Source organism: Polyodon spathula, chromosome 21 (assembly GCF_017654505.1).
Source record: "Polyodon spathula isolate WHYD16114869_AA chromosome 21, ASM1765450v1, whole genome shotgun sequence".
Lineage (NCBI taxonomy): Eukaryota > Metazoa > Chordata > Actinopteri > Acipenseriformes > Polyodontidae > Polyodon > Polyodon spathula.
Genome location: NC_054554.1, coordinates 22,905,912 through 22,931,454, shown reverse-complemented (window position 1 = coordinate 22,931,454; position 25,543 = coordinate 22,905,912). Strand labels below are relative to the sequence as shown.

Sequence of the window (25,543 nt, the reverse complement as noted above, 5' to 3'; positions counted from 1 at the left end):
TTGAGAGAAGGTTGCAAGTTTAAAGTTGGTGCGATGTATTATTAATTCTCAGCACTAAGTACATTACAGATAACTACCCTAACATAACCAATTAAAAAGTTTCCATTGCACAATGAATCAGTTCTTACCTGAATTTAGCACCAAGCCCACATTAGTCGGAGAGAAATTCATTAATTTTGGAATCAGTACAATGAAAGAACTGATCAGTGGAATTGTTTTTCACTGAAAATCTTGAGTGTATAATTAGTAGCCTTTCAAGTGTTGCTTACCACAAAAAAAAAAAAAAAAAAAATACACAAAGAATATCACTTAGGCTACTCGGTGTGTGAGATTTTATCAGAACTTATCCTAAGTTAGTATTTTAAAAAAATACACATATTACTTAAGCCAACAAGTGAAAAAGTTGGGAATGGAAAGTAGGAAGCCCTTGATGGTCTAAATAGTTTGTTGTACAGTCATTCTCTAAATTTGTATTTAATGCAAGCAGCTGTTGTGCAGTGGGATGCATTTTCATATCCTCATCTATTAACCCTAGAGTAGAGATATCTACTGTATGAATACTGTATAGGGATGCTTACTCTTGGTTCTCTTAGCTTTGGCTTGTTATTTGGAGGTAGCCAAATCGAACCAATTGCAAATACGAGGGGCCTTCTGTTATTCCAGCACAACACCCACAGACATGCCGTTAAACCTGTTAACCTATCTAAAACTGATGAAAAGGAAATTCCCAATATACCGTAGAAGTGAGCATCTACTGGACAACCAGACACAATGACAACACACTAAAGTGAGGCTGTTATATTTCCAAACCATTTACAACAAGGAATTATAACACAATGCTGTCCAATTAATTGACTAATAGTCCAACTGGAACACTAAAGCATAACACAAAAAAAGACAAACATTTGATTTCAAGCATGTTAACAGATTTATCTGTAATTTTAGCAATAACTATATTAGACATTCAGTAGCTTGGCAATGCCAGAAAGTCTATCATGTATTTGCAAACATGTAAGCAAGCGCATCTTACAACTGTATGCAACACAAAACAGATATAAAAAGAGTAACACACAACAAAATTGACAGTCTATTGTTTAAATGTACTGTTCAATGCTCCTGTGATATTTTTTAATACTGTAACGCATGCACGCAAGTATATGCACACCATAAATGAGATAATCTTTACAAACTTGCCCTACAATGGCACCTTGAGACAGTATTGCATGTGTCAAAAGTATCATTGTTTAGTTCCCATTTATTTGTAGACCTTAGGTGACCTACCATTATTCAGGGTTTTTATTTTGCTTCTGATAATTTAAAATCACATCAGGATTAGACCCACCATGTTACAGTACATACATCCATTAAAAGGGCCTCTCAATGATACACCCCACCCTTCATAATGCAAATGTACTGCTGAAGCTCATGATATACAAAATGCATCTGGCTGCCAAGTGGATTGTGGAAAGAAAACCACAAGTGCTGAGGTGGCCAATTTAAAAAGAAAAAAAAATGTTTTTGAATGGAAAAAAATATTTGTATAAGATTTGGAGAGCTGTAACATCTCAAAGTTATAGCGTGGGAAATAATGTTTACAGTGCACTAGATTTCTAGAAAGTTGGATCTAATACTTATTTACTACTTTGCTGTTTTTATGGTTTTAGATGCAATTAAATACTGACTAGAAAATGTAACAAACATATCCCGTGCAAATTGTAAAACATTTGAAAAAATGAATGACCACAGATGTGTTTTTTTTTTTTTCTCCCAATAGTACGTTCAAAAACATACTACAACAAAATTCCATGCAAAGTCTAATTAGGTGGTAAACAGTTCCCAAGCTATAGCCTTGACTCACCACTCAAAAGCCACACCTACAATCTAATCTTAGACTGAAAATGTCCTCTAAAATAAGTTGCTTGAAAAATGGACAAAAAAGTTGCCTGCACGTTGGCTTGCTTTTAGGAATCCAAAGAGTTCAGGAGGGGGAAAAAAAAAATCCAAACAAAAAGTTACAATTCAAAACTATCTACTGTATGTTCCATGCCTGGGGAGTTTCTTCTGATTAACATTATGGTGTCAAGCGCAGTACTCATCCTAAACGTTATATAAAAATGTAATTCCTTAGTGTTAACTATTCTTATATAGATTCAGTGCATTTTACATTCTTCTGGTATTTAATCAGAAAGCAGACGTTGTTGATCAGCCAGTTTAACTTTCACACTTTCTTCCTCCCCTTGAAACCCCCCCCTGCGTAAAAAATACAAATCCAAAACCGGGCATACAGCCTGCATTTTAGATGCCAAAACACAACCCTATCCTGTGCACGGTCAAATTGTTAACATGCAGTTGCATGAAAATCTCGATTAAGGGGGTGGGAGAAAATACATAAAATCATACCAAGCAGAGGCCACAATAAGGTATGAAATTCAATCCTGGCCACACTCTACTCTGACAGTACACCATGCTGGGTAAATGAGCCTGATGCCAAAACTTAGTTCAGTTAGTCGTGCCCCACCTATTTTATTTTCTAAATAAGACTGAATACTGTATGTTACATTCTGATTACTATTCAGCATATTGATGTAGGATATACAATCCACATAAACTGAATAGTTTGCGTATGATCTGCCATATCCTGAATAAAAGTGTGTTGCAATTGCTAGTATGGAGAATACTAAAGTCAATGCAGAATACTGTTGGAATTCTAAGAGAAGACGGTGAAACAGACATGCACACTATACATAATTTGTGTAAGTGGGATTTCCACCAATACACACCAATTACAAGTGCATAGTATTTAGCATATTACCAATGTTATAGTATGTAAATGAGGAATTCTAGAGTAATAGCATATTCTGCATCATGCAGACAATATGTGGAAGACATTCCCCATACTAGGCAGCACAAATGTACTGAATCCAAAAAAGACAAAGGCTTAAAATTCTCAAAGTAATGTTAGAAAGAAGAAATTGACAAAAAAAAGAAGTTAAATTAGAAATAAACAACTCAGACTTTTGATTCTGCAGGAAGGCAGTAGTCTTTCTCGTTGGTTTTAGAATTGTCATTGGTGTTTTTTCCTTTCACAATGTATTTTACGTACAATGGTAGTACACAAAATTCTATCAGAATCAGCTTTTCTTTTGGGGCACTTGCTATTTCCATATACTGTATGAGTTTATTGTGGCCTTTGCCAGAAATAAATATTTTTCAAACAGTTCAATGATTAACTAGCTACTATTTCATGCACATGTTCCATATAAATATAATTTATGGAGTTCCTTCCACCATTACCGACTCCCAGACATGTATAGCGGCCTTTCCTGAAACATACACTGTCTGCAAGTGTTCTGTGGCTACCTGTGATTACAAAGTAGTTTGACTCTCTGATGCTTCTGTGGAATATACACTACCAGAGCAATGGGCCTTTATGTTGAGACAGCAAATGAAGGATCACTACCACAGCAACTTAAGGGTGTTTTTTTTTTTTTTTTTTTTTTTTTCAACCTATACCCAGCTTGGATAAGATATAGATACACAGGGTGATTTGAAAAATGGGTAAATTTTACTAGATGGATCAACCACTTGTCTTTAGGAGTAATCATTAGATAACCTTGCATAGGTTGTTGATGCAATTCCAGGGCAACTCCCAAGAGATGCAAACTGCTTAAAAATTCCAGCTGCCACTTGTCCCACAGGGTATGGGCTCAATACGTAGTCACTTATTTTCAGGGGTAATCTAAGATAAGTGGTTACAAGGCGATTCCCCAGTGCTGCAAAATGCTGCACAAAATCCCATCTATGGCTTTCCTTGGTAAATTGGTTAGGAAAGTTGCTAACAGACACTATAATCATTGTGCATTTAACACATGGTTCAGTTTTTATTCTTCACATTGCTTAACAATATCGGTGATTACATAGTTACAAGCAGAACCATTATGTAACAAAATATTGAGCAAATAGGATTGCAAAATTAAAACAGTAAATAAAGATTTTTGTTATCTCTGTATGGCTGAAAATGTACACTGTGCCATCTAAGCATTTTAAACCATACAGGAAATGACAAATATTTCATTATTAAATAGTAGTTTTTACCATAAATCTAGTAAAAATGAAAACAAACTACCCAATTTATATATCTGTTGATGTAGCCAGTTTTTTTTTTTTTCTCTGCAAAAACATCTTCAATTTTCTTAGTACATAAAATGAACCAGAAACATGACCAGTCTCCTAAAAAAAAAAAAAAAAAAAAAACTATTTTTTGTAAAATGTGAATAGATAATACTTTAAAAGATCCATGTAACTGAGTATGTATTGTTCAGTAAATCATACACAATGGGGTTGTATTGAAAATGTAAGGAAAATGCTAATATGAAACTTCAGTTCTTGAATACCAAAAAATGACAGCAAAAAATATTACATTATTATTATTTTAAAATCTAACTTAAATAACATAAATCACATATTTAAGAAACAATCCTCTAGACTAGACACTAGACTAATGGCAGACAATGTTTTTTACACGTAATACCCATATGTACACCTACTGATTTGTGTGTGTATATGTTATATTTAACCGTGCTTCTACTTAACGGAATCCTGTTTTCTAAGTTGCATAATTATAAATTATATATAAACACAAAGTGCTGGTTGCACTCAACAAAAATAAATAAATAAATAAATAAAAACGTATGTTGCAAAAATATGTGAAAATACCTGTTTCATTTTGACATCTCCAGCAAGTGTTGGTCTCTGTAGGGTTTAATGAGAGATGGGGAGGAGGGGAAAGAAAAAAAAAAAAAAAAAAAAAAACATGTTGCGTTTGTAATACAACTTATTAGTAAATAAGTTAAATACTAAGCGCTCCTTAACTGTCCTTAAAATAACTACCGCGGTATTTGCAGCAGTTAGGTTATACTTAATGCTTAAAATGTTTCGCATTTGGAGCTATAGCCAACTATTTACAAAGGGCCTAGGCAAAAACAAGCCCCTCCGTAAATGATCTTTATTAATAGAATATTGTCCGTGAAATACATACGTCACAAAGCTTCCATCGTTCTCGATTTGTATGTTATTAGAAATGCCACCGAGACGGTACATTAAAAGCTTCCTAAACATTAAAGGCCTACATACAGAGGACGATAAGGAAATGTAAACTACGGTATAAGCAGCAGTCGCCTGTGGCACTAACACTCAAACAAAATCCTGTTTTTTAAATAATGATGTTGCCCAACATGAACCCTGCTTGTTTTGAGCTGCGCTTACCCTGCATGGTGCTGACTGTTGTGGTGTGTTGAGACTGGGGTTGGTGATGGTGTGATGTAGATCCTGGGTTATTGCTGTTGTAGCTAAAGGAGGTTGTGGAGTTGTTGCTGGGGCTGGGACTCGCCATTGTTGTATGTTTGCTTCCAGCAGCAGCACTGAGGCTGCAATGCAGCAGCTTCACCCTTTACAGGCAGGACACCTAGCTACAGAAATTAATACAGCCGGACGCTTCCGTCTAAAAAGCTGAACAAACAGACAGTAAGGACACCTAGCTACCGAAGTCAATATAACACTAATTGTACACTATGGAGGGTGATCAGTGCTTTGGTTTAATTACACTCATTCAACAGACACAGGACACCTAGTTTCAGCACTCAGTATAGACAGCACTAGCATTCTTGTCTTACACGGAGAATGACCAAACTATTTAGCCTAATTTCTGCCCACGTTGTCTGACAAAGCAAACCGGTCCGAACTCGTAAAAAAAAAAAAAAAAAAAAAAACCCAAAAACTTTGATTACCTTCATAAAATACAATACAGTACTGTTTAGTTGTGTAGTATAGTGTAGTATTTTAGACACTAGACCTTTTAGTGCAATATAATGCTAATGTGTATCTTTATTTTGTCTCTGCCCATATTCAAGCACTGTATTTTTCCTTTTTTTTAAATATGTATTTCTAAATGCATACAAAACATGGAAAGACATAGTCTTTGCGTTTAACAAATGTATGGTTTTGGGTGACCTTCCATTATTTTATGAAAGATGTAACATATTAGGGTTGTTTTGTGTGTGTGTGTATATATATATATATATATATATATATATATATATATATATATATATATATATATATATATATATATATATATATATATATATATAGTGTATCAGTGCAGTTAACTGCATTTGAGTTTCTAATGTGAAAAATACTGAATTTCCTGTTGATGTTCTGTGCTTCATCATAGCACCATCTATTGGTTAATCGCCAGTAACAATATTATCCTCAATTTCAAACTTCAGAATATTATAAATCACATATACAGTATTTCAATTCAGTGTAACAGCTATAACCATGTTACATGACGTAGACAATTTGATTGGAACAGCAATGCATGCATCACGTGATTTTTGTTTTTTAATTGCGTGTCACATTCCATATTGACAGAGTTTCCGATCACATTAAAACAGTAAAATGTTACACTGGTTAGTACTGTCCTCTTACGCTATATTTCCCCCATCTTAAATCGATGCTGAATAACGTGGCAATAAAACATTTGGCTTTGTGTAGGACTAGAAGATCTTACATTTAAAAAATGAAGTGCTTGAAAAGTGTATTTTTTCCCCCCCTGTAAGTTTGTGGTGAGACGCCCACTACCGTCATTACAACAAAAGTAGAACTACACTTCCCAAGGTTCAAAAGTAACAACTACCCATGTGACACGCACGAGTTTCCTCTGAAAGAAGTACCAAAACAACAAAATGAGCAAGCAGAATAATGTAAAACTTGACAGTCATTCGTCATGTTCTCATATTATGTGGAGAAGCTGCAATCTGTGCATGTCTGTCTTTTTTGCATTAGCGGCATATGTGCAGGTAAATGATTATACGAGGCTTTGAGTGTATCTGCTATGTGGTCGAGTTATGTTACTTTAATTGGTATGAACAAAGTTTAAAGTGCTACACGCTGTTGTAGTCAAACGGTATAACTATATAAGCTGTGTTGTCTAAACATCATAGCAGAAAACAGTAAATCAGTTCGATTACTGGTTATATAACTTAGCAAGTGAAAAACTGGTCCGGAAGGCAAAATAAAGGGGAAACTTACCTACTTTCAACCTGGCAACAGTATCAGACTTTTGCAGACGTCTGTTTAATATTGCTTAGCCTATTACTCGGTTATTTAATTCCTTCGTGTGCAGTATATAATATTGTCACGACAGACAACAGAAATGTGTGCAGTACACTCTAGCATTTCAGTACAGTAGGAGTATTTTCTTTCTTTCTACAGTGTTTGGACAATTGGTATATAAATATTAACCTACCGTATGTTTTTCTTTTTAGATTAATGACCCAGATGCAGCCATTTGGATGGTAAGTAATTACTTGGCTCATTGAAAATAAAATAAACTTTATTCTCAACTCCACTCCAGTTAGAAGTGCACAGGATGCCTAATTCAGAAATGTACACTGTCATTTTTAATTTCACAGTATAGTCTAAAATAATTCAATTGTGTTTACAGTCTGTTTCATAACATTTACGTTTTATTCTTAAACATTTGGTTTTACAATATACACACTGTGCAACACGTTGGATGAAAGAATCAGACAGTCAGATTGAGGGACTCCCCGTGCTTGTTTTAAACCACAGTCATGCACTGCAAATCAGACAAATTTTGCAATTGAGAATTTTAGTTCTTATTGTGTTGTGCGGTGCTCAGAAGTTTTTGGATTTCTAGTCATTGTTTTGTTTTAATTCACAGGCAGCATATACCATCCCAGCTGGTTTATGTTTTGGGGTCAGCCTCAAACCTAGGATTACAGGTAGGAACTAGTTTTGGCATTTAAAAAGCAATTGACATTTCAATAGTTTCTAATAACTTCGTCATGCTGAATCTATTCTGTATCTCTGGGCACTAGTGAACTGTGTTTGTGATATTTTATGTTATTAACTTTGGTTTTGATTGTTTTTTTTTTTGTTTTTTTACCTGAACCTCCCATTTTAAATGTCGCCTTAAAGCTGCAAACCACTTACCGATCAGGAGGACTGAAGACCAAAGGGCTGCCTCCATTCTGGCTTCTTTTCACCCTTCAAACATAAGCAGTGGATGTTACCCAACTAGCCTGGGAAGTCTGCCCGTATTCATCAGGAACCTGACCAGTTTGGGTCTCTGAAGCGTGATGAGGTGAATTCACCAGCCTAGATTGGCAATTTGGTGCGAGAATAATTAAAACCACAGTCAGATGACTCACTGCTTTTACTAGTCACTGGGGACTATATAGCAACATCCATTTTTTTTATAAAGCAGCTCCAAGGACAAGGAGGGTGAATATCTTGGTCCAGAAAGAACTAATGGATACGTGCACATGTCGTGAGAAAAGCAAAACGTCCTACTGCTTGTTCAAAACAAAATTCAAATAATCTGTTATAATAGACTGAAAACCAACCCTTTAAAATGATTCTTGGCATTTTAGTAACGACTGTGGTAAATGCAATGGGATTGTGTATACTGGAGGCTACTGGGAAACAACAAGCCTGACTGGATTCCAAATGCAAATAAAAATAAGCAAATGTATAGGTTTTGCAAGACATATATAAAAGAGAAATTATTTCTGTGAAGATTGGAATAAAAAAGTTAACAGTTTTTAATGTCTTGTCTTTCAGAGACTTTAATCTGGAGAAAACTGGGCGATCTGCACATGTTTCTTTGTACCACAGTTGCTGGTATCTTGGGATGGTCTCTGTACAATAGTGCAACAAAGAACATTATCCATGAAGAAGAAGGAAGGTGTGTTTATATCAGCAGTTAAACATGACTAGTAGAATATCTCAAACTTTCATTGGGTTTGCAAATTCTGGTATATAGAGAGGACACTACAGTTTCAGTGAACAAACGCAACACAGGCTCCCATGGACAGCATAGTATAGCAGTCTGTCATTGACTCATATAGTGCAATAGCTATGACTACAACAAGTGTACTCGGAGGTAAGTCCTTCTTGCTAGTATAGCATCCTTGACTTCGCCTTCTATTTTATCCATTTGAAACGCTCGTCATCTCTTACAATGAAGCTGTTGCTGAAGTGAAGCCTCAAACAGTGGGACCAGCAACAGCCATAAACTGAGGTGTAGGCAATAATTTAATTAGAATATTCTTTAGTCTTTAGTGCTTATTTGTTTAAATGGTGTGCAAAGAATGACAAAGAGGTCTGTGGCAGGCTGGTGAGTGGATAGAGGCCCAGAGACAGACTGCAGTTCAAACAAATATACTTTTATTATAAATAAACACAAAATAAACATGCACAAGGGCAAAATAAAGGGATTTAAACACAAATAAAGCAATACAAAAACAAAACTTGCAAAATTAAGGTTTTCAGGCTGGGCAGTGCCTTCACTGGATTCACAAATACAAACACCAACCTGCTTCCTCAGCTCCCCCCTCCAAATGAGAAGGGGAGGCCTCCTTTTATGTCAGGTGGCTGGGCGCTGATTGATTGTTAATTAACCTAATCAACCCCAGCCATCTGAACATAATAAACCCAGGCAGGTAGGAGAAATTAACCCCAACCCTGGCAATTTAAAAAGGCAGAGCTTTGCTCTGCCATAAGGTCTTATTAAATACTCTGTAGGATAGTGGTTTTTAACTTGTGGTACGCATACCTTTACTTTACCGGTTATTTTATTTACTGGCACTAATTTTATGATGACATGACTTTTCCAAACACAATGCTCCCTCAATCACACCATCTTAATGTATCAATCTGTTTGTACCACTGAATCACAGACAAATGAGAAATTATGACGCAAGGCTCCAGGATGTGACTAAAATGGTTACAAATGCAAAAACATTTTGACAACTGTTTTTTTAGGGGTTAGGCATACAAATGCTGCATCTCCATTTAAAAGCAATTGTCAATATTTACAAATGCAGCATGACATCGGTGTGTGTATAAAAAATAAACTGTATATCACATGTTTTAATAAACTGAAGTGTGATAAGGACGGTAACAATTTGATCGAATAAAAATGCCTGGAAGTGCAGAGAGGTATATCAACACCAGCAGAATATGGAACACCAGTTTCTTGCAACAGTTGTGACGGTGACCAAACATGTGTGAGTAGTGTTGTGTAAAAAAACACAGGGAACACAAAGTTTATTTCTCAAACTGACCATTTAAAAAATGTGACAGCAGAACACACACAAATACTTGGAACTGGGAGTACTTGGAATTAGGAAGTGTAATGCAGCTTACTTGATTGCAATAAACAAACAAAAAAAAATCTAATGTTGAGCATGGAAGATGCAGCATGTTGTCTCCATATTACTGTACAACTGTACACAATTAAACGTACGGTCACCAATTCCATAAATAACACTTGCAAAATATAAAAAATAAACATGCAGATTTCATGAATAGATTCAGCAGAATGAGACAACAAACAAGCGAGTACAGACACAAACCTGGTTGGAATGGGGTAGGTCTCAGTTTTACAACAGCAGTTTAAGATTGCACATGGTTACCAGTACACCTGGTGGTCCCTGCTGGAAATACTGGCACTTGAGATGAAAAGGTTGAAATCTAGGATACAAATAAAGGGTGAGCAATGTGAGTAGAGAGGATATCTCCCACTGATGCTCTGATCTTCCTTCTAGAAAGACCAATGCCACATCCTAAAAAGACTGCCTGTGTAACTTCTATTCTATTATTGGGATAGATACAGCATGCATACATTGTTTTTATACTGAAATCACTTTCAGTTAAGCAGGCATGAAAAATAGGCAGTTGATCCGCTAATTGAAAGATCCCAGCACACTGCTGCTACAATGTTTTGCTGTCCGTTGCATTAGTCACAGTTTATTAACATCGTTTTACTGTTTTTCAGGGAGTGTTTTGGTTTGGTATTAATAGCAGTATGGCTTCTTCTTTGTCGACATTCAGAAAAGTGAGTGGTGGTGTTGTTTCTTTGTTTTTTTTATTTTTTTTTTTTTTTTTTTGGGGGGGGGGGGGGGGGGTGTTGGACAGCTGCTTTAGCGTTGAATATCCTGTAATAAAAGGTTTCTTTTATAATGCATTTTGTAAATTGATAAACAATATTAAAACAGAAGGGATATTGGGTTCCCACATGCAGTTATATTTTATTGTAATTCATGGTTTCCCCTTTCAGGAGCGGAGTTGGTGGCTTAAGACTTTTGACTGCAGTTGCTATCACCATATTTCCATTTGTGGCTTGGCTATATTATTACATTAACAAAGAACTGAGGTCCAGCTGGCCCTCACACTGCAAAACTGCACTGTAGACCATGAGAATATCAACTGGACCAGCCTTTTCAACTGTGACTTAATTAATCACATATTACTGAAGCATAAATGTTAATAATTAAAACAATTTAAATACAGTATATAAATATATAATAAAACACAATTATTTGTAGAGAATGGTGTACTTTTTTCTTCCAAAGAATTATAAACAAGAATGACAATATATTCTTCTTGTTGGTTAGATTCACTTGTATGTATATCTCATCCTGGTGCCTTTTTATTAAAGCATGCATGTGGCCTGTCAGAACCAATCCCAACCTCTAGGTACATTTGGTACAGCAGAGTGCAAACATTCACCTGTCTCCCTGCAACACTCTGCTCCAGTTGGATTTAAGAAATGTCAAGCATGTTCTATTAATGGTTGTACTAGCGAACTGCCAGGCAGGAAGTCACCAGAGCTGATCTTCAACAACAGAAAGATGAAATCAATCTGTGCAACGCTCGTATTGATGCAATGCAGGATAAGATGGCGGTCCTTGAGAACAGAAATTATACCTGTAACGTCAGACTGGTGAGGCTTCCTGAAGGGGCAGAAGGCGATGACCCTTTCACTTTCTTTAAAAGGGCTCCAGGCTGCTCAGAGATCTGTTCCGGTCATCATACAGGGCAGAAGCTGCCTTTTTATGTGGATTACTCTGGTGTCATCGCCATGAAGAGGGCCTTTGGTGTATCCAGCTGTTTTGAAGATTAATCATAGAGTGGAGCATTCTGGTGGAAGTAGAGAAGGGGAGGCTGAGATTTTGAGATTGGGGGGTAGATAGGAAGCGGAATCTGCAAGCGAGAGGGAGTACAGATGTTAATTGTGGCTTGAGCTTTCTGATATGTAGTGTGCTCCCAGTGGCTCTTTTCTTTTATCACCTTAAATTTTTGTAACCATTCTCCCACCTCAGTTTATTTTGCTGTGTTTTGTCATTACTATACTGCTGTCTTATAGGATATTGCTCTATGATGAGTGCAGAGTCAGGGATCTTTCTCCATGTCATATTTTGTTGATCTCTGAGTGCTGTCTTACTCGTTCATTCTCCCTGATCTTTACCTCTATTTTTGACCAAGGGTAGTGTTGTAATTAATTCCTGATATTTGTGAGGGGCCAATCATCCTGTAAACAGAGCCCAGTGCTTGGAGTATCTTTTAAGAAAAAAGGTTGATATTGCATGTTTGCAGGAAGCTCATTTGGTTTCAAGTGATGTTGCTCGTTTTTAAAATAAACATTACAAGGTAATTGCATAAGTATCCTGTAATATTTTGCGGTTTGTGAAGTCCACAGAGATTTAAAATATGTTAATCTCTGACACGCCCGTCCCATACACTTTTATTCTTTTGGAAAGATCTACGACTCAGCTACACTTAACCACCACTAACACAATGGCAGCATGGGATACTGCTGCCAATAAAGGGGCACAGTTGTTTGAGTAAGATCAAGTGCATATTATGGCATTTCCCCCTAGAATAACTTTTTAAGGTATATTTTTCTTTGATGTTTTAGTTTTAGTTTATTGTATCTTGTTTTGTAATTTTCTTGTTTTTGTCTTGATATGTCGTATTTCTGTATTGTTGTATTTTTTTTTTTTTTATCTGTATTGTCTCCCCCATTTCCCTCTTCCTAAGGGGTAGCGAAAAGAAAGGAAAAATTAATAATTGTTCACAAATAAAAGAATAATGCATTACTTGAGAGAATTAATATTTTACACCTATACCAAATTTTTATATACAGTTAGTGACAAACATTTTAGATAAAATAGTAACTTCCACATCAACTGAAAGAACAAATGTGCAAGTGCAAAATAAATAATAAACTGATAAAGTTTTGACAAGATCTATTTATTTAAGTTAAACACGTAATACACAAGTAATAATTCCTGAGCACAGGCATGTATCAAGTACAATACAGTATACTTACAGTAATGCATGAGCTAATAGTTAATTGTGCTTATATTATGCTTCAATATGGCATAACAGTAATAAACATTGTCCCTTTGACCTGCATCATACAGTACAACAATTGCATTTAAGTGCTATTCATAATGAATCTGGTACTACAATCTATAATGTAGTCAACCAGTTCAGCATTTAAATAAAGATTTCAAACCAGGATCACAAGTGATTTATATATGAGTTTTGATGTTCCTAATTGAGACAGGATGTGTGTCTACACCCATTTAGGATATGCATGCCATATGCATAACCAATAGGGGGATTACTATTGTTGAGGGACCAAAGCTCAGATCTCAACAGCAAGTGTGGCTCAGCTAAGGGCTTGCAGAACTATGATTGCGCGACAGACATTTTTTTAGATCAGCAAAATAATGATAATCTAATAAATAGAAACATTGTCAGTTGAAAACACAATTAAAAAAGAAACCAAAAGTAATATTGACTTAAAACGAATTTGACATCACATAGCCTTGCACTGTGTTTCACAGGTGAACCAAACACAAAGAAAGTTAAAATGATGGGTACAGTAGTACTCTGTCTTTAACTCTACCGTTTCCCTTTAAAATCATTCTGTCCTCATATACGTACATTGTACCAAATGCATCGCCATCTGGTGGCGTTTCAATCACCCCTTCCAATGTAAGGTGATGTATTCCACACTCATCCACGCAGTAACCACCATCATGATCATGGCCTGCCATGAAACACACCACACAATGGTGGGAGTGCAAGACAGAAAGTGCCTCTTCATAGTTCCATGCAAGACAGATGGGGCTTGTAGAGGCTGGGTATATGGGAAGATGACCTGGGTAAGATTACAAATGATAGAATTCAGTGGAATAATAAAATGAGTCATTAGTCATAGACTGTACAGAATGTGATCCAGGTTTAGGAGCATTCACTTTCCTATTTGACAGATGTAATCTATGCCAGCACACAACATAGGCTCACCGTCCCTGCCAAAAAGTTAACAGTTACTATAGAATCAGAGGAAATTACACCTCAAGAACACTGGCCGAAGCTTAACAGGTGCCCATTTTGTTGAAACCTGTATTTTTCGGTCATCTTCAAAGCAGACAACACAAAGTAAACGCCTATAATGCTAAAAAAAATATCGCTGGTGGCCTTGTCATTTTGCAGTGCTACATCCACACAGACACAGCCTTCCAGCCAAAGACAAGCCAGACTATGATAGCAATGCTGCATTTTCATCTGCCATTGGGGCCAGCTTGAAAGCAATTTGAAATGAGTCCCCTTCTTTTCATAAGCAGCAGATTGAGTTTTTGATGAAAAAAAATCAACATTCTGCTTTGAGGAGTAGGTGTGTGTGTGTGTATTTTTGTCCTTTACCATAACATTAAGATGTAAGGTAGCGACTAAAATGTATTATGTTTATGCTGTTAAAAAAATAAACCAATTAACTTGACAGCTTGCAGACTAACCTTATGTTTCAGTATACAGTATTTACCAGAGTCTAACCCATTTTACCAAGACACATAGCAGAAGAATTACACTTACACATAACTGTGACCTTTTCTTGGTTATTATCTGCGAAGGTGAGAACATCATTTAACCAGTCAAGCTGCTCTCTGCTGAATCCTCCATTGAACTCGACAAACCGCTGTTCCATTCCTGTAGGTTCTGTGAAAATAGGAAATATTGTGAGATGCCTTCAAGAATGCGCTCTTTCTGAATGATTCAAAAGGCAGAATAAACATCATGGGTTTAATGGATAAAAAGCTTAAATCAGATACCTGGTGGTACATTACGATTTTTATTCTTGTTATGTTCTTGTAGATATTTAAGAGACTGGTAGTATTTCCTGCTTGGTTCTCTTCTTCCTATTATGCTCATGTCATAGGCGTCAAGCAACACAAACCGGAAATTAGGAGCAGGGCTAAAATGGTACGAGTAGCTTGGCTCTGGGTTATTTTCCTGAACATGTTTAGCAAATTGAAACTCTGAAGTGCTTTCCAAGTGTTTACTATTAAGAACAGAATTCATTAAGTAATCCCTGCTGAAGTTGTAAAACTCATGGTTTCCCCAGGCATGATGGGCTTTAGCTTTGCATTTATTAAACCCATTTACTACTGTTTGAAGAGCCTTTTCTGAGGCTTTGCGTGGTTTATTAAAACCATCAATAATATCACCAAGCTGTAGAATAAAACTGGGTTGGACTGGTTCCGCATTCCACTTCTCAGTAGCACTGTTCAATAAACTGATACTATTTCTGTAATATCTCTTCCTAGTCTGTAGAAAGTTGAAGCCATCTTCGATATCAGCATACTGTATATCTGCTATGACTCCAAAAGTGAACAGTGGTTGTGCATTTTCATCCATTTCTGTTCCAGTTTTGTTTGCTGATCTCCCACCTGCGGCACACCTTCTGTAAAAACTTAACAAACAAGACACATTTATTATATTTTAAAAGATAATCAGGAAAGAAAATCATAGTACAGTAGTCTCAGCTACTCAACCCTCAGTGCACTGTGAGGCACGAAGTATGAAATTACTGCACGCCCCTTGTGCACTGTGAGGCACGAGGTATGAAATGACAGCACGCCCTGGGTGCACTGAGGCACGAGGTATGAAATTACTGCACGCCCAGGGTGCACTGAGGCACGAGGTATGAAATTACTGCACGCCCTGGGTGCATTGTGAGGCACGAGGTATGAAATGACAGCACACCCAGGATGCATTGAGGCACGAGGTATGAAATTACTGCACGCCCTGGGTGCATTGTGAGGCACGAGGTATGAAATGACAGCACACCCAGGATGCATTGAGGCACGAGGTATGAAATTACTGCATGCCCTGGGTGCACTGTGAGGCACAAGGTATGAAATTACTGCACGCCCAGGGTGCATTGAGGCACGAGGTATGAAATTACTGCACGCCCTGGGTGCACTGTGAGGCACGAGGTATGAAATGACAGCACGCCCAGGGTGCATTGAGGCACGAGGTATGAAATTACTGCATGCTCTGAGTGCATTGCGAGGCACGAGGTATGAAATTACTGCACGCCCTGGGTGCACTGTGAGGCACAAAGTATGAAATGACAGCACGCCCAGGGTGCATTGAGGCACGAGGTATGAAATTACTGCACGCCCTGGGTGCACTGTGAGGCACAAGGTATGAAATGACAGCAGGCCCTGGGTGCACTGTGAGGCACGAGGTATGAAATTACTGCACGCCCTGGGTGCATTGAGGCACGAGGTATGAAATTACTGCACGCCCTGGGTGCATTGTGAGGCACGAGGTATGAAATTACTGCACGCCCTGGGTGCACTGTGAGGCATGAGGTATGAAATGACAGCACGCCCTGGGTGCACTGTGAGCCACGAGGTATGAAATTACTGCACGCCCTGGGTGCACTGTGAGGCACGAGGTATGAAATTACTGCACGCCCTGGGTGCACTGTGAGGCACGAGGTATGAAATTACTGCACGCCCTGGGTGCACTGTGAGGCATGAGGTATGAAATGACAGCACGCCCTGGGTGCACTGTGAGCCACGAGGTATGAAATTACTGCACGCCCTGGGTGCACTGTGAGGCACGAGGTATGAAATTACTGCACGCCCTGGGTGCACTGTGAGGCACGAGGTATGACATTACTGCACGCCCTGGGTGCACTGTGAGGCATGAGGTGACCTTCTATAAATGTTCTTAGGAGGTTGCTTGTTTGGGAAAGTAATATATCTATTGGTTTTGATCATAGGTTTTACTGTATACAATTAAGTAATTTTAGTGTCTCTTTATAGGTTATTGCTTATATAATAAACTATTTACTGAAATTATTTGTGTGCTATGTTTACATATGTCATATTGCCATAATAATATTGCCATATAATAATAATAATAATAATAATAATAATAATAATAATAATAATAATAAATAATAGATTAATAACAACAATAATAATAATAAATACACAGATTGCTACAACATATATCTACTCATAACAGTGTTTCTATAAGGTCAACATAATAAAATTAATCTCCGATATTAAACTACTGGCAGCAAACTCTTTGGAATTTCTTAGAATTTGTACTGGTAAAAAAAAACCCGCAGAAACCGAACCGCCATCACTTCCTCTTTTAGCATACACTTTGAAAATGAGAGAGTGTGTGTATGTGTGTGTGTGTGTGTGTGTGTGTGTATATATATATATATATAGATATATATATATATTATATATATATATAATTATATATATATATATATATAATATATATATATAATATGTGTGTCACAGTAAAAGTGTATTTAACATACGATTTTGCTAAAAGAGGAAGTGATGGTGGTCAGATAGTTACATAACTATTACAAAAAGCTAATTTATCAAAACACCAACGTTTTGAATTGACTGAACTGAATACTATTTTTAACAAACCGGTTACCAAGATGTAACTTACCCGAAAAAATTACCGTCAGCAACTGAATTATTAAGAAGTGTCCATTTTAATTTAAACGTTAACAATACTGTAAACAAGTCTGCAGTAATATACTGTCGCACTTTACCCGGTTATACATTGCGTATGAATTTACTGATCCGGTTAGACAGGATACTATTTTCTGTAGAGCAGGCATTCTTCTCAAAATATCAAGTATGTTAAATCCATAACTTCCTCCACTTTGAACAAAAAAATTAAAAAAAAAAACGAACGACTTTATTATAAAAAAATAAAAAAAAAAAAAAAAAATTTATATATACCTGCCCTATAAAATGAAATAATGAAGGCCCTGTCATGAAGTTTGGCTTTGTGGAACGTTTTTTTCTTGTCGCCAATGTTTCAGTTGCGTTCTGTTTTGGTGTTGGATAGGAAGTGCCAGTGCGTAGCTGTGACATCAATGTGCTGCTACAGAAGGTCAGAAACAGCACCATGGCACCAGTTTTAGTGTCAGCTTGTAGCCGTCTGTGTTTACTTTATTGTAAGCTTAATCGTGCAGTTTTACAGACGGGCTTCACGTCTCGGAGTCTCTTCTTTTTTAACAGCACACGAAAAGGGAATGCAGCAGTCCCTCAAGCACTTGCACTGCGCGGCTTCTCTGGGCTGGTACCCGTGAGTAAACGACAATACAAATTAAATTTGTCAGACCGCAGATGACGTAACAGTTACTTACAAACAAAACAAACAAACAAACAAAAAAAAAGCCCACATAGGCCTGACAACCTAAGTGTATACAGTTAAGCTTGTTTTCTTTTTATGACGTGTCAACATAATAGTTCTCAGATTATGCAGTGATTTTGTAGAATTAATATTATTCGACAGTTTAAACACACCATCGCTATATTCGGGAGTGTTCTACAATTATGTAACATTTTATAATTTATTATCCATTTCACTGTATGTTAACAACAAAACAGATCTTGTTATGGATGCAAAGTTGCTGCTGCTTCCTGGTACCCGACGTTATAAGTGGTACACGATGACTGAAACTCCAGGGTATGGATGGTCAAAGTGCAATGAGACCCTAATGCAAGAACACCAGGATGCAGTGGTTTATCAATAGCATTGTATTTGAAATATTGACATGCGTTAAATTTATCGAATTCGGATAAGAAAAACATGGAATTGGGCACCTGTCTCAAACTAATAAAACATATCTCTGACCTCGTTCTGTTAGGTGTAGGGTTTGGGTCAACAGCATTTGTTCAATTGCAATTTCCTATTGCCATTCACTTATCAGTTCCAAGGAGAAATGAATTGGAAATAATTAAAAGGGAATGTGAATGGGAATTGGAAATGGTATTGAAATTGAAAAAAAAAAAAATTTACCCCAACCCTGGTTAGGCAGTAAACTGTATTGCTACTTATTCAGTAGATCAGAGTTAGGATTATCCCTACCGAAACTAGTTTTGTTAAAGTAAAATGCATGTTAATCTTAATCCCTTTTTTTATCTTGATTTTAGCATAAACAATTAAGAAGAATCTTCGTTCCATTGGGCAGAACAGGGAAAAACTCTCAATATAATGTGTCTCGAACACTGGCTGCATTGCCTCCACCACCTCCCTCGCAAGACAAAGGTCCTAGAAAGACTGGGGTAGGAAGCATTTTAAATGTGTAAACTGGTTGTACGTAGATACTGTACATTTAAAAAAATGTAGGACCTGCAGTCAGTCTTAAATATTCCACATGTATTATTGGAGACTATAAATAGTCTACTCTAATTTCTATAATTTTGTATTTTGTGGAAATATTGGGGGTGAAGATAAAAGAAATCTGCAAAGTAAGCTGATTGACTTTTTAGCCGTATTCTATCCGTTGCATGTCTTGTAGGCGGCATTATATAATACCTGCATTTTCCTTTTGCAAGTCAATTTCAGTTCCAACAGGCAAGACAGTAGATATGACTGACGGTATGGGGTTTAAATATTCACAACTGCACACTTTGATAGTTTTTCACATGAAACTCAAAAGAGATTTCTTTATTTGCCATTCTGGAGAGCAAGCTTTGGTGCAGCTTAAATCCCTTTAGCATCCCTAAATGCAGATGGAGGAACTAATCATTGGGGTATAGTAATGTATCCCTTCAAAATCAATGTATAAATCTAAGAGACTCATCACTTTGAAACAAGTGCCATCTGACTGTCCATGGTGGCCCTAGAGGTGTTTAGTCGAACCTCAGTACTTACTGTGCACATTCACTGATACACGTGGTAATGTACTTTTAAGTGTAATAATGGTAGCTAGCTACCAGATTCTCAAAACACACACAATCTTTGCTTAAATGTTTTTTCGCTTCAACAATTATAATAGTGACACTATGAAGGAGTATATTGCTCCTTAAATGTAGAAAGGAACAGGACTGCAGCTGTTATTTTTTAAATACTTTTTTTTTCTTCAGTAGCCTGTTACATGGAAGTCTCTGGTGATAACATTTGCAGTTGGTGGAACACTGCTGGCAGGAATGAAATACTTCAAGAAAGAAAAAGAAGAAAGTAGGTGTCTTAAGTAATAGTGTATCGGAAGAACATGGTTGTAAATCAGTCATACCAAGCAGTCAAACAATGCCTCCTTGTGGCTGACAGTTTGGTTACATTTTATGTTGATTTGGTTTAGGGCTAGTTTTGTTATTGTTTTCCCGAATGAGTCTGAAGACTTGGTTCGTCATTATTTTCACCTAACACTGTAACCGAAATACAGTTCACTCCATTTGTAAGAATTACTGATATGAAAATCAACCTGATCAAACCACTGGGTCAAAATAATTTAATAAAAATAATGCTAAAATACTGTGCTTGTAAGAATCAAGCAAACCACTTATAAGAATCGTTTTGGGGCAGACTGTGCATGTAATATGAGACTGTATCAAGTGTAATGATGTGTACAGCCAATAAAACTGTTTCTGAATTCGAATTTGATCAAATCTTGAGTGATTAGGCACGTATGTAGCGTGGGTACAGTATGCTCCCTGGTCCGCAGCGACTCCCATTAGAAAAAAAGTAAGTTGTGCAATTTACGTGTGAGTCGACATGGCATGTATTTTCTTTTCTTTTCTGTTAGGGAAAATGTTATTTAATAAAGTGAATCACATTCACTGAATACATACTGAGTACAGCACTGTCATTATGTGATATGCATGAGAGGGAGGGGGATTGCAAAGCTTTGCATGTCTGCTTAGTAAAGCACTGAGATTTGCATCGCAACTGAAGAAACCAAGCCACAGATGCTTAGTCAGTGGTAGTCCTGACAATAAAATGCTGTACTGTAATGTCATTTTAACTCAAACGCCATTACACGTAACGACATGGCAGTTAAACTAGGCACCCTCATGAGAAGATCGCTTCTGAAGTATACCGTAGTAAAATATGATTCTATAGCCTTGAGTAAACATAATCTTGATCAACAAGTTGCTTACCCACGTGGACTTGTTTTGATTGTTTTGATGTATTTTCCTCAGTGATTGAGCACCATTGACATTTATGTACTGTATTTAAACTGCTGATGCGTGGAGGCGTGCTTTTGCTAATTGTAATCCTATCTGTCCACTTTTAAGAATCATCCATTTATAAGAATCAAATCAGCCAGGATGGATGTGATTCTTATAAACGGAGTGCACCGTAGTATTTTATAGTAAAATTTGCCACAGGTTTTTCATCTGCAAATCTCCTTGTTATTGAATGATGGCCCCCATAAATAAGTCATTTTGACCCCAGCAATTTTTTTATTTTTTCAAGTCGCTGCCATCCCTGTTTAATCTTTAAGGTGGGCACGTGTTTGTTTTGCAGTGATTGAGCAGGAGCGAACAAGGTCTTTTGGTAAGCCAGCTCTAGGCGGTCCTTTCTCCCTCGTTGACCACAACAACCAGCCCAAGAAGAGTGAAGACTTCCTTGGGCAGTGGATTCTTCTGTACTTCGGTTTCACGCATTGTCCAGACATTTGTCCGGATGAACTGGAGAAAATGATTGAAGCTGTAGATGCAATTGGTAATGCAAATCTGCAGAACTGTTTACTGTATATATATATAACTGGCAACATTTACTTGAATCTTTCTCTTAAACATGTTTTAATGGAAGACCTGTAAAGCACTGTATAGCATATGTGATTGGTATAACAGTACATCTAGTATAGTGTTTTATTTTGGTAGACCAGTATAACATTAAATATAGTATAGTATTGTTATTTAGGTAGACAAACTAGAGCAAAAGGTGAAGTTGTTAATTCAGAGTAATACAAAAGGTAGCTGTCATGTTAAGGTAACTGAGAATATTTATATTGACCATTCATTGGCAGTGAGTCTTGTAGCACTGTGAAGAAAAGTTTATTTTGGTATATAATAAAGATTTAATATATTTGTTTCTTTTGACAAAGGTATGTTAAACATGCCGAACTTGGGAAGTTGGCTCTTTTGCAGCTGTAGTTGTAAGAATTTCCAGTAGATTGTGCTGTAACCCTGTTTTAAAGCTGGGTCCTGTGTCTGAGTAGCTATGTGGAAAGGATGGTGTTGATTTTAATAAAAGGAAACAAATGTAAATATATACCTTTTTTTTAATGATGATTTTTTTTTTTTTTTTTTTTTTTTTTTTAGACAAAATACCTAGCCTCCCGAATGTCACGCCTCTCTTCATTACAATCGACCCAGACAGGGATAACCCAGAAGCTATAGCAACTTATGTGAAAGGTAAAAGTATGGTGGGAATATTCAAGTGCACATTCATTATACATTCTGTATTAAAATTCAGTGGCAAACGACCCGTGTTTCTAAATGTCTTCAATGCCTTTCTTTTAGCGTTTAAGCGATAGTGCGTGTCGATTATGGCTCTAACATGTGGTATTTCACCGCGACTGGAGTTATGCGTCTTGAGCCGAAGGCAAGGGCGCTAACAAAAGTCAAGGTTAACTATCGCATGGTAGAGCCATCATCGAGAGGGCACGATCGCTATTAGAAAACAATTTTACCATTGTTTTCTTTAAAAAAGAAAAACACTTTTTAAAACCTAAATTTACCTTGACCTTGTACTGATTTCGTCGGGTACGTTCCTGCCGAGTAAAGACATTCGAAGAAAATAGTCCTGAACATTTAAAAAAAAAAAATTAAGAACAAGGATGACATACATATAAAGAGAAAAACTATTTGTTTTTATTTAGTGAATCCTATTTTTTTTTGTTAGGGTTTTAAACCCCTATTTATAATCAAGACATTGCTTGAGGAATGAATGGAGCAATTACTGAACAGTCAGTGTACGATGGAGTCTGAACTACCAAAACAATCTCTCATTAAATACTCCTCTAAAATGCCTCCTAACTCGGCATTGTTTCTATCTTCAGCCAAAGCCTTTCTCTGCTGAATCTATATATGAATGGAGCAATATTCTGAACTGTCCACATCTCGCTTTGTTGTTGTTGAAAGATGCTGTGTCTGTGCTCCAGTCGAGCTGACAGGCTGTGATTTAAAATCCTAGCAAATTTAATAAATAAAATCAATTTACTAAATAAAACTCATTGTTGTTCTCTTTATATGTATGTCATCCTTGTAATTTATTTAAAAAAATGTTCGGGACTATTTTCTTAGAACATCTTTACTCAGCGGAAAGGTACCTGACGAATCAGTACAAGTTAAATGTAAGTCTAGGTTTTAAGATGTTTTTTAAAAGAAAACAATGGTAAACTTTGTTTTCTAATACCCATAGTGCCCTCTCGATGATAGCTGTACCATGTGATAGTTGACCTTGACTTTTGTTAGCACCCTCGCTTTCAGCTCGGGAAGCATACCTCCCATCACGGTCAACTATCCCATGGTATAGCCATCATCGCCGGGCACTATCACTTAATTAGAGCCCGCTAGAACTGGAAGCTGATTGGCTGAAGGTACTGAATCATTTTCTAACGCAACTTAAAGCACAAATTGTTTAAAACAAACATACTGATTTGGGCTGAATAGTTCCTTCTCTCCATTTTGAGTATTATTAAGAACCAAAGAAGAACAATATTCAGAATGTACTGGAATTCTTCTTACACTTTCTCAAGTTACAGTTCCCATAAATTACTGATGTTCAATACCTAAATCTACTTGAAAGAAAATGCTAAAGACATTAAGAAAAAAATGTTTACTTACCATTGAAATCTGATTTCTAGAATTTTCTCCAAAGCTGATTGGACTAACTGGGTCAGCTGAGCAAGTGGATCAGGTGGCCAGGTCGTACCGAGTCTATTTCAGCCAGGGACCCAAAGATGAAGACAATGACTACATTGTAAGTTTATTTAACAAGTCAGGTCTCTTATTTTGTTCATTACACCCATTGTGATCTTTTCAACAGTTTAGCTGCATAGGTATTTTGCTGTTTCTCTAGAGCAAGGGAACTTCGTAGTAGACCATAGTGAACAGTTTTGCACTGTCAGATGAGCCAGATTGAAAAGCCTGTTATTTCACATTGTTGTAAGAACTGTTTTACTTTGAAAGGAAAATATACCAATTTCAGTGACTTTTACAGGCCCCAGTTTGCACTGATCGGGTCTACCTCAACATTACTGTAGGTATTATTAAGCCCAAGCACTCACTTTTGTACTGTCCTTGCATTGGTCAGTTTTTATGAGACTTCTAGACTTCTAGTGCTGCATGGAAAACCCAATACATTTCTGCTTTTATACGTATATGGAATATTTATATTTTATACCAAGTAATCATATGTACCGTGTTTTTCAGGTTGATCACACCATCATAATGTACCTGGTTGGCCCTGATGGGGATTTCATTGAATATTTTGGCCAAAACAAGAAGAGCACAGAGATTTCAGCTTCAATAGCATCTCATATGAGAAAGTATAAGCAGAAGAAATAGATTGTTGCACCAGCAAAAGGGACTCGCCAGCCTTAATTAAAACAAGTACATCAGTTTAAAAACAGAGTAGTAGAACCCCCTTTAATTGAAACCAGCTTTCAGAAATGCGCTATTATGTGGCATGCCCAGCGGTCATTAAACTAATACAGTGGAGAAACAAGGATTGGATAATTCTTAACTATAGCTTACAATGGGATAGATTCTGAAAAACTGTCCCAATGACAATTTGAAGTAGATACTTTAAGAATCTATTCCGCATTATTTTACGATTTGCACTGTTTATAAAATAAATAAATAAATCTGAAAATGCCCCTTTATCAGAACACCAAACAGCAATAAAACCATCCAAGAACAGACTTCATCAATACAAGGGCTCTCACTATCAAATCAGTGAAAACCCTGATTAGAGCATCTGCTCAGTCCATTCTTCCCTGCGCCACTCTGGCTCGAGCAAAACTCACCACACTGCTGGGCCTCACCTTCTCAAGGATCCCCCTTTCAAACTCAGATATGCTCCAGACAGTCTGAGCAGCCACTGCTCCAGCCTGAATGGCAGGTGAATTCAGATTGCATGTCCAATGCAGGAGAAGTTCAGATGAAACGGGTCCTACTGTGTTTAAAAACATCAATAAATAAATCATAGAGCAAATAAGATTCAAAAGCTGCAACAACCAAGTGATTTACAGAAGTAAAATATATTTTCATGTACTTAGAAATTGTGGTTCCGTTGTAAACATTTTAATTAATTTTTTTTTCTACGATTAAATTTCCTTGTTATCATGTAAGGGATTAAACTGTTTTGCTGGCAAGTTCCGCCATTAATTAAAATATTTGTATTTTTTTATTTTTTTTTTATTTTCCAGTTACATATATTTACAAAAAAATTAATTAACTTAAGAGGCAATTCAATACTTGTTTAAGTAAAATGTAAATGTATGATGCCATTACTTATAGAAATGTATTAAACTACATTTACAACAAAAACAAGAATCCCGATTGTTCACTGTTTTTTTGTTCAA

At 36.7% G+C, this 25,543-nt stretch overlaps 4 protein-coding genes across 8 annotated transcripts in view; 2 read left to right on the top strand and 2 right to left on the bottom strand.

The window, feature by feature from the left end:
• Positions 1 to 5,507, bottom strand: part of LOC121296282 (dual specificity mitogen-activated protein kinase kinase 4-like) — a 40,526-nt gene extending 35,019 nt beyond the window's left edge. For 2 of the 5 annotated variants that reach the window (XM_041221644.1, XM_041221643.1), the window contains exons 1-2: positions 5,266 to 5,507; positions 4,717 to 4,752 (exon numbers count right to left, since the gene is read on the bottom strand). In XM_041221644.1, the coding sequence (XP_041077578.1) occupies positions 4,717 to 4,752; positions 5,266 to 5,392 (163 nt within the window). In that variant the 5' untranslated portion in view covers positions 5,393 to 5,507. The remainder of the gene's footprint in view (positions 1 to 4,716; positions 4,753 to 5,265) is intronic. The other 3 variants (XM_041221645.1, XM_041221646.1, XM_041221647.1) reach the window with 2 other exon arrangements.
• Positions 5,508 to 6,707: 1,200 nt separating this feature from the next.
• LOC121296067 (transmembrane protein 220-like) lies at positions 6,708 to 12,526 on the top strand. Its single transcript, XM_041221235.1, has 6 exons — positions 6,708 to 6,860; positions 7,329 to 7,358; positions 7,748 to 7,808; positions 8,650 to 8,773; positions 10,868 to 10,927; positions 11,150 to 12,526. The coding sequence occupies exons 1-6, from the start codon at positions 6,747 to 6,749 to the stop codon at positions 11,280 to 11,282; spliced, it is 522 nt and encodes a 173-aa protein (XP_041077169.1). The 5' UTR covers positions 6,708 to 6,746; the 3' UTR covers positions 11,283 to 12,526.
• Positions 12,527 to 13,122: 596 nt separating this feature from the next.
• On the bottom strand, positions 13,123 to 17,897 carry LOC121296479 (manganese-dependent ADP-ribose/CDP-alcohol diphosphatase-like). Its single transcript, XM_041222096.1, has 4 exons — positions 17,656 to 17,897; positions 14,994 to 15,634; positions 14,758 to 14,880; positions 13,123 to 14,044 (listed from the first exon to the last, which is right to left on the bottom strand). Exons 2-4 carry the CDS (start codon positions 15,577 to 15,579, stop codon positions 13,749 to 13,751), a joined length of 1,005 nt encoding a protein of 334 aa, XP_041078030.1. The 5' UTR covers positions 15,580 to 15,634; positions 17,656 to 17,897; the 3' UTR covers positions 13,123 to 13,748.
• A 166-nt stretch (positions 17,898 to 18,063) lies between these two features.
• Positions 18,064 to 25,508, top strand: LOC121296481 (protein SCO1 homolog, mitochondrial). Its single transcript, XM_041222097.1, has 7 exons — positions 18,064 to 18,303; positions 19,155 to 19,286; positions 20,094 to 20,184; positions 21,475 to 21,672; positions 22,275 to 22,367; positions 23,822 to 23,937; positions 24,390 to 25,508. The coding sequence occupies exons 1-7, from the start codon at positions 18,124 to 18,126 to the stop codon at positions 24,522 to 24,524; spliced, it is 945 nt and encodes a 314-aa protein (XP_041078031.1). The 5' UTR covers positions 18,064 to 18,123; the 3' UTR covers positions 24,525 to 25,508.
• Positions 25,509 to 25,543: the final 35 nt, after the last annotated feature.

Excerpts from the sequence above, each read along its gene's own strand:
- LOC121296067 (XM_041221235.1), top strand. The coding sequence starts at position 6,747 with ATGAGCAAGCAGAATAATGTAAAACTTGACAGTCATTCGTCATGTTCT. Across the intron at positions 7,809-8,649 it reads CCTCAAACCTAGGATTACAG|AGACTTTAATCTGGAGAAAA; the intron begins GTAGGAACTAGT and ends CTTGTCTTTCAG. Across the intron at positions 8,774-10,867 it reads ATCCATGAAGAAGAAGGAAG|GGAGTGTTTTGGTTTGGTAT; the intron begins GTGTGTTTATAT and ends ACTGTTTTTCAG.
- LOC121296479 (XM_041222096.1), bottom strand. The coding sequence starts at position 15,579 with ATGGATGAAAATGCACAACCACTGTTCACTTTTGGAGTCATAGCAGAT. Across the intron at positions 14,881-14,993 it reads AAATCGTAATGTACCACCAG|AACCTACAGGAATGGAACAG; the intron begins GTATCTGATTTA and ends CTATTTTCACAG. Across the intron at positions 14,045-14,757 it reads AGAAAAGGTCACAGTTATGT|GTCATCTTCCCATATACCCA; the intron begins GTAAGTGTAATT and ends AATCTTACCCAG.
- LOC121296481 (XM_041222097.1), top strand. The coding sequence starts at position 18,124 with ATGGCACCAGTTTTAGTGTCAGCTTGTAGCCGTCTGTGTTTACTTTAT. Across the intron at positions 19,287-20,093 it reads AAGGTCCTAGAAAGACTGGG|CCTGTTACATGGAAGTCTCT; the intron begins GTAGGAAGCATT and ends TTTCTTCAGTAG. Across the intron at positions 23,938-24,389 it reads ATGAAGACAATGACTACATT|GTTGATCACACCATCATAAT; the intron begins GTAAGTTTATTT and ends CGTGTTTTTCAG.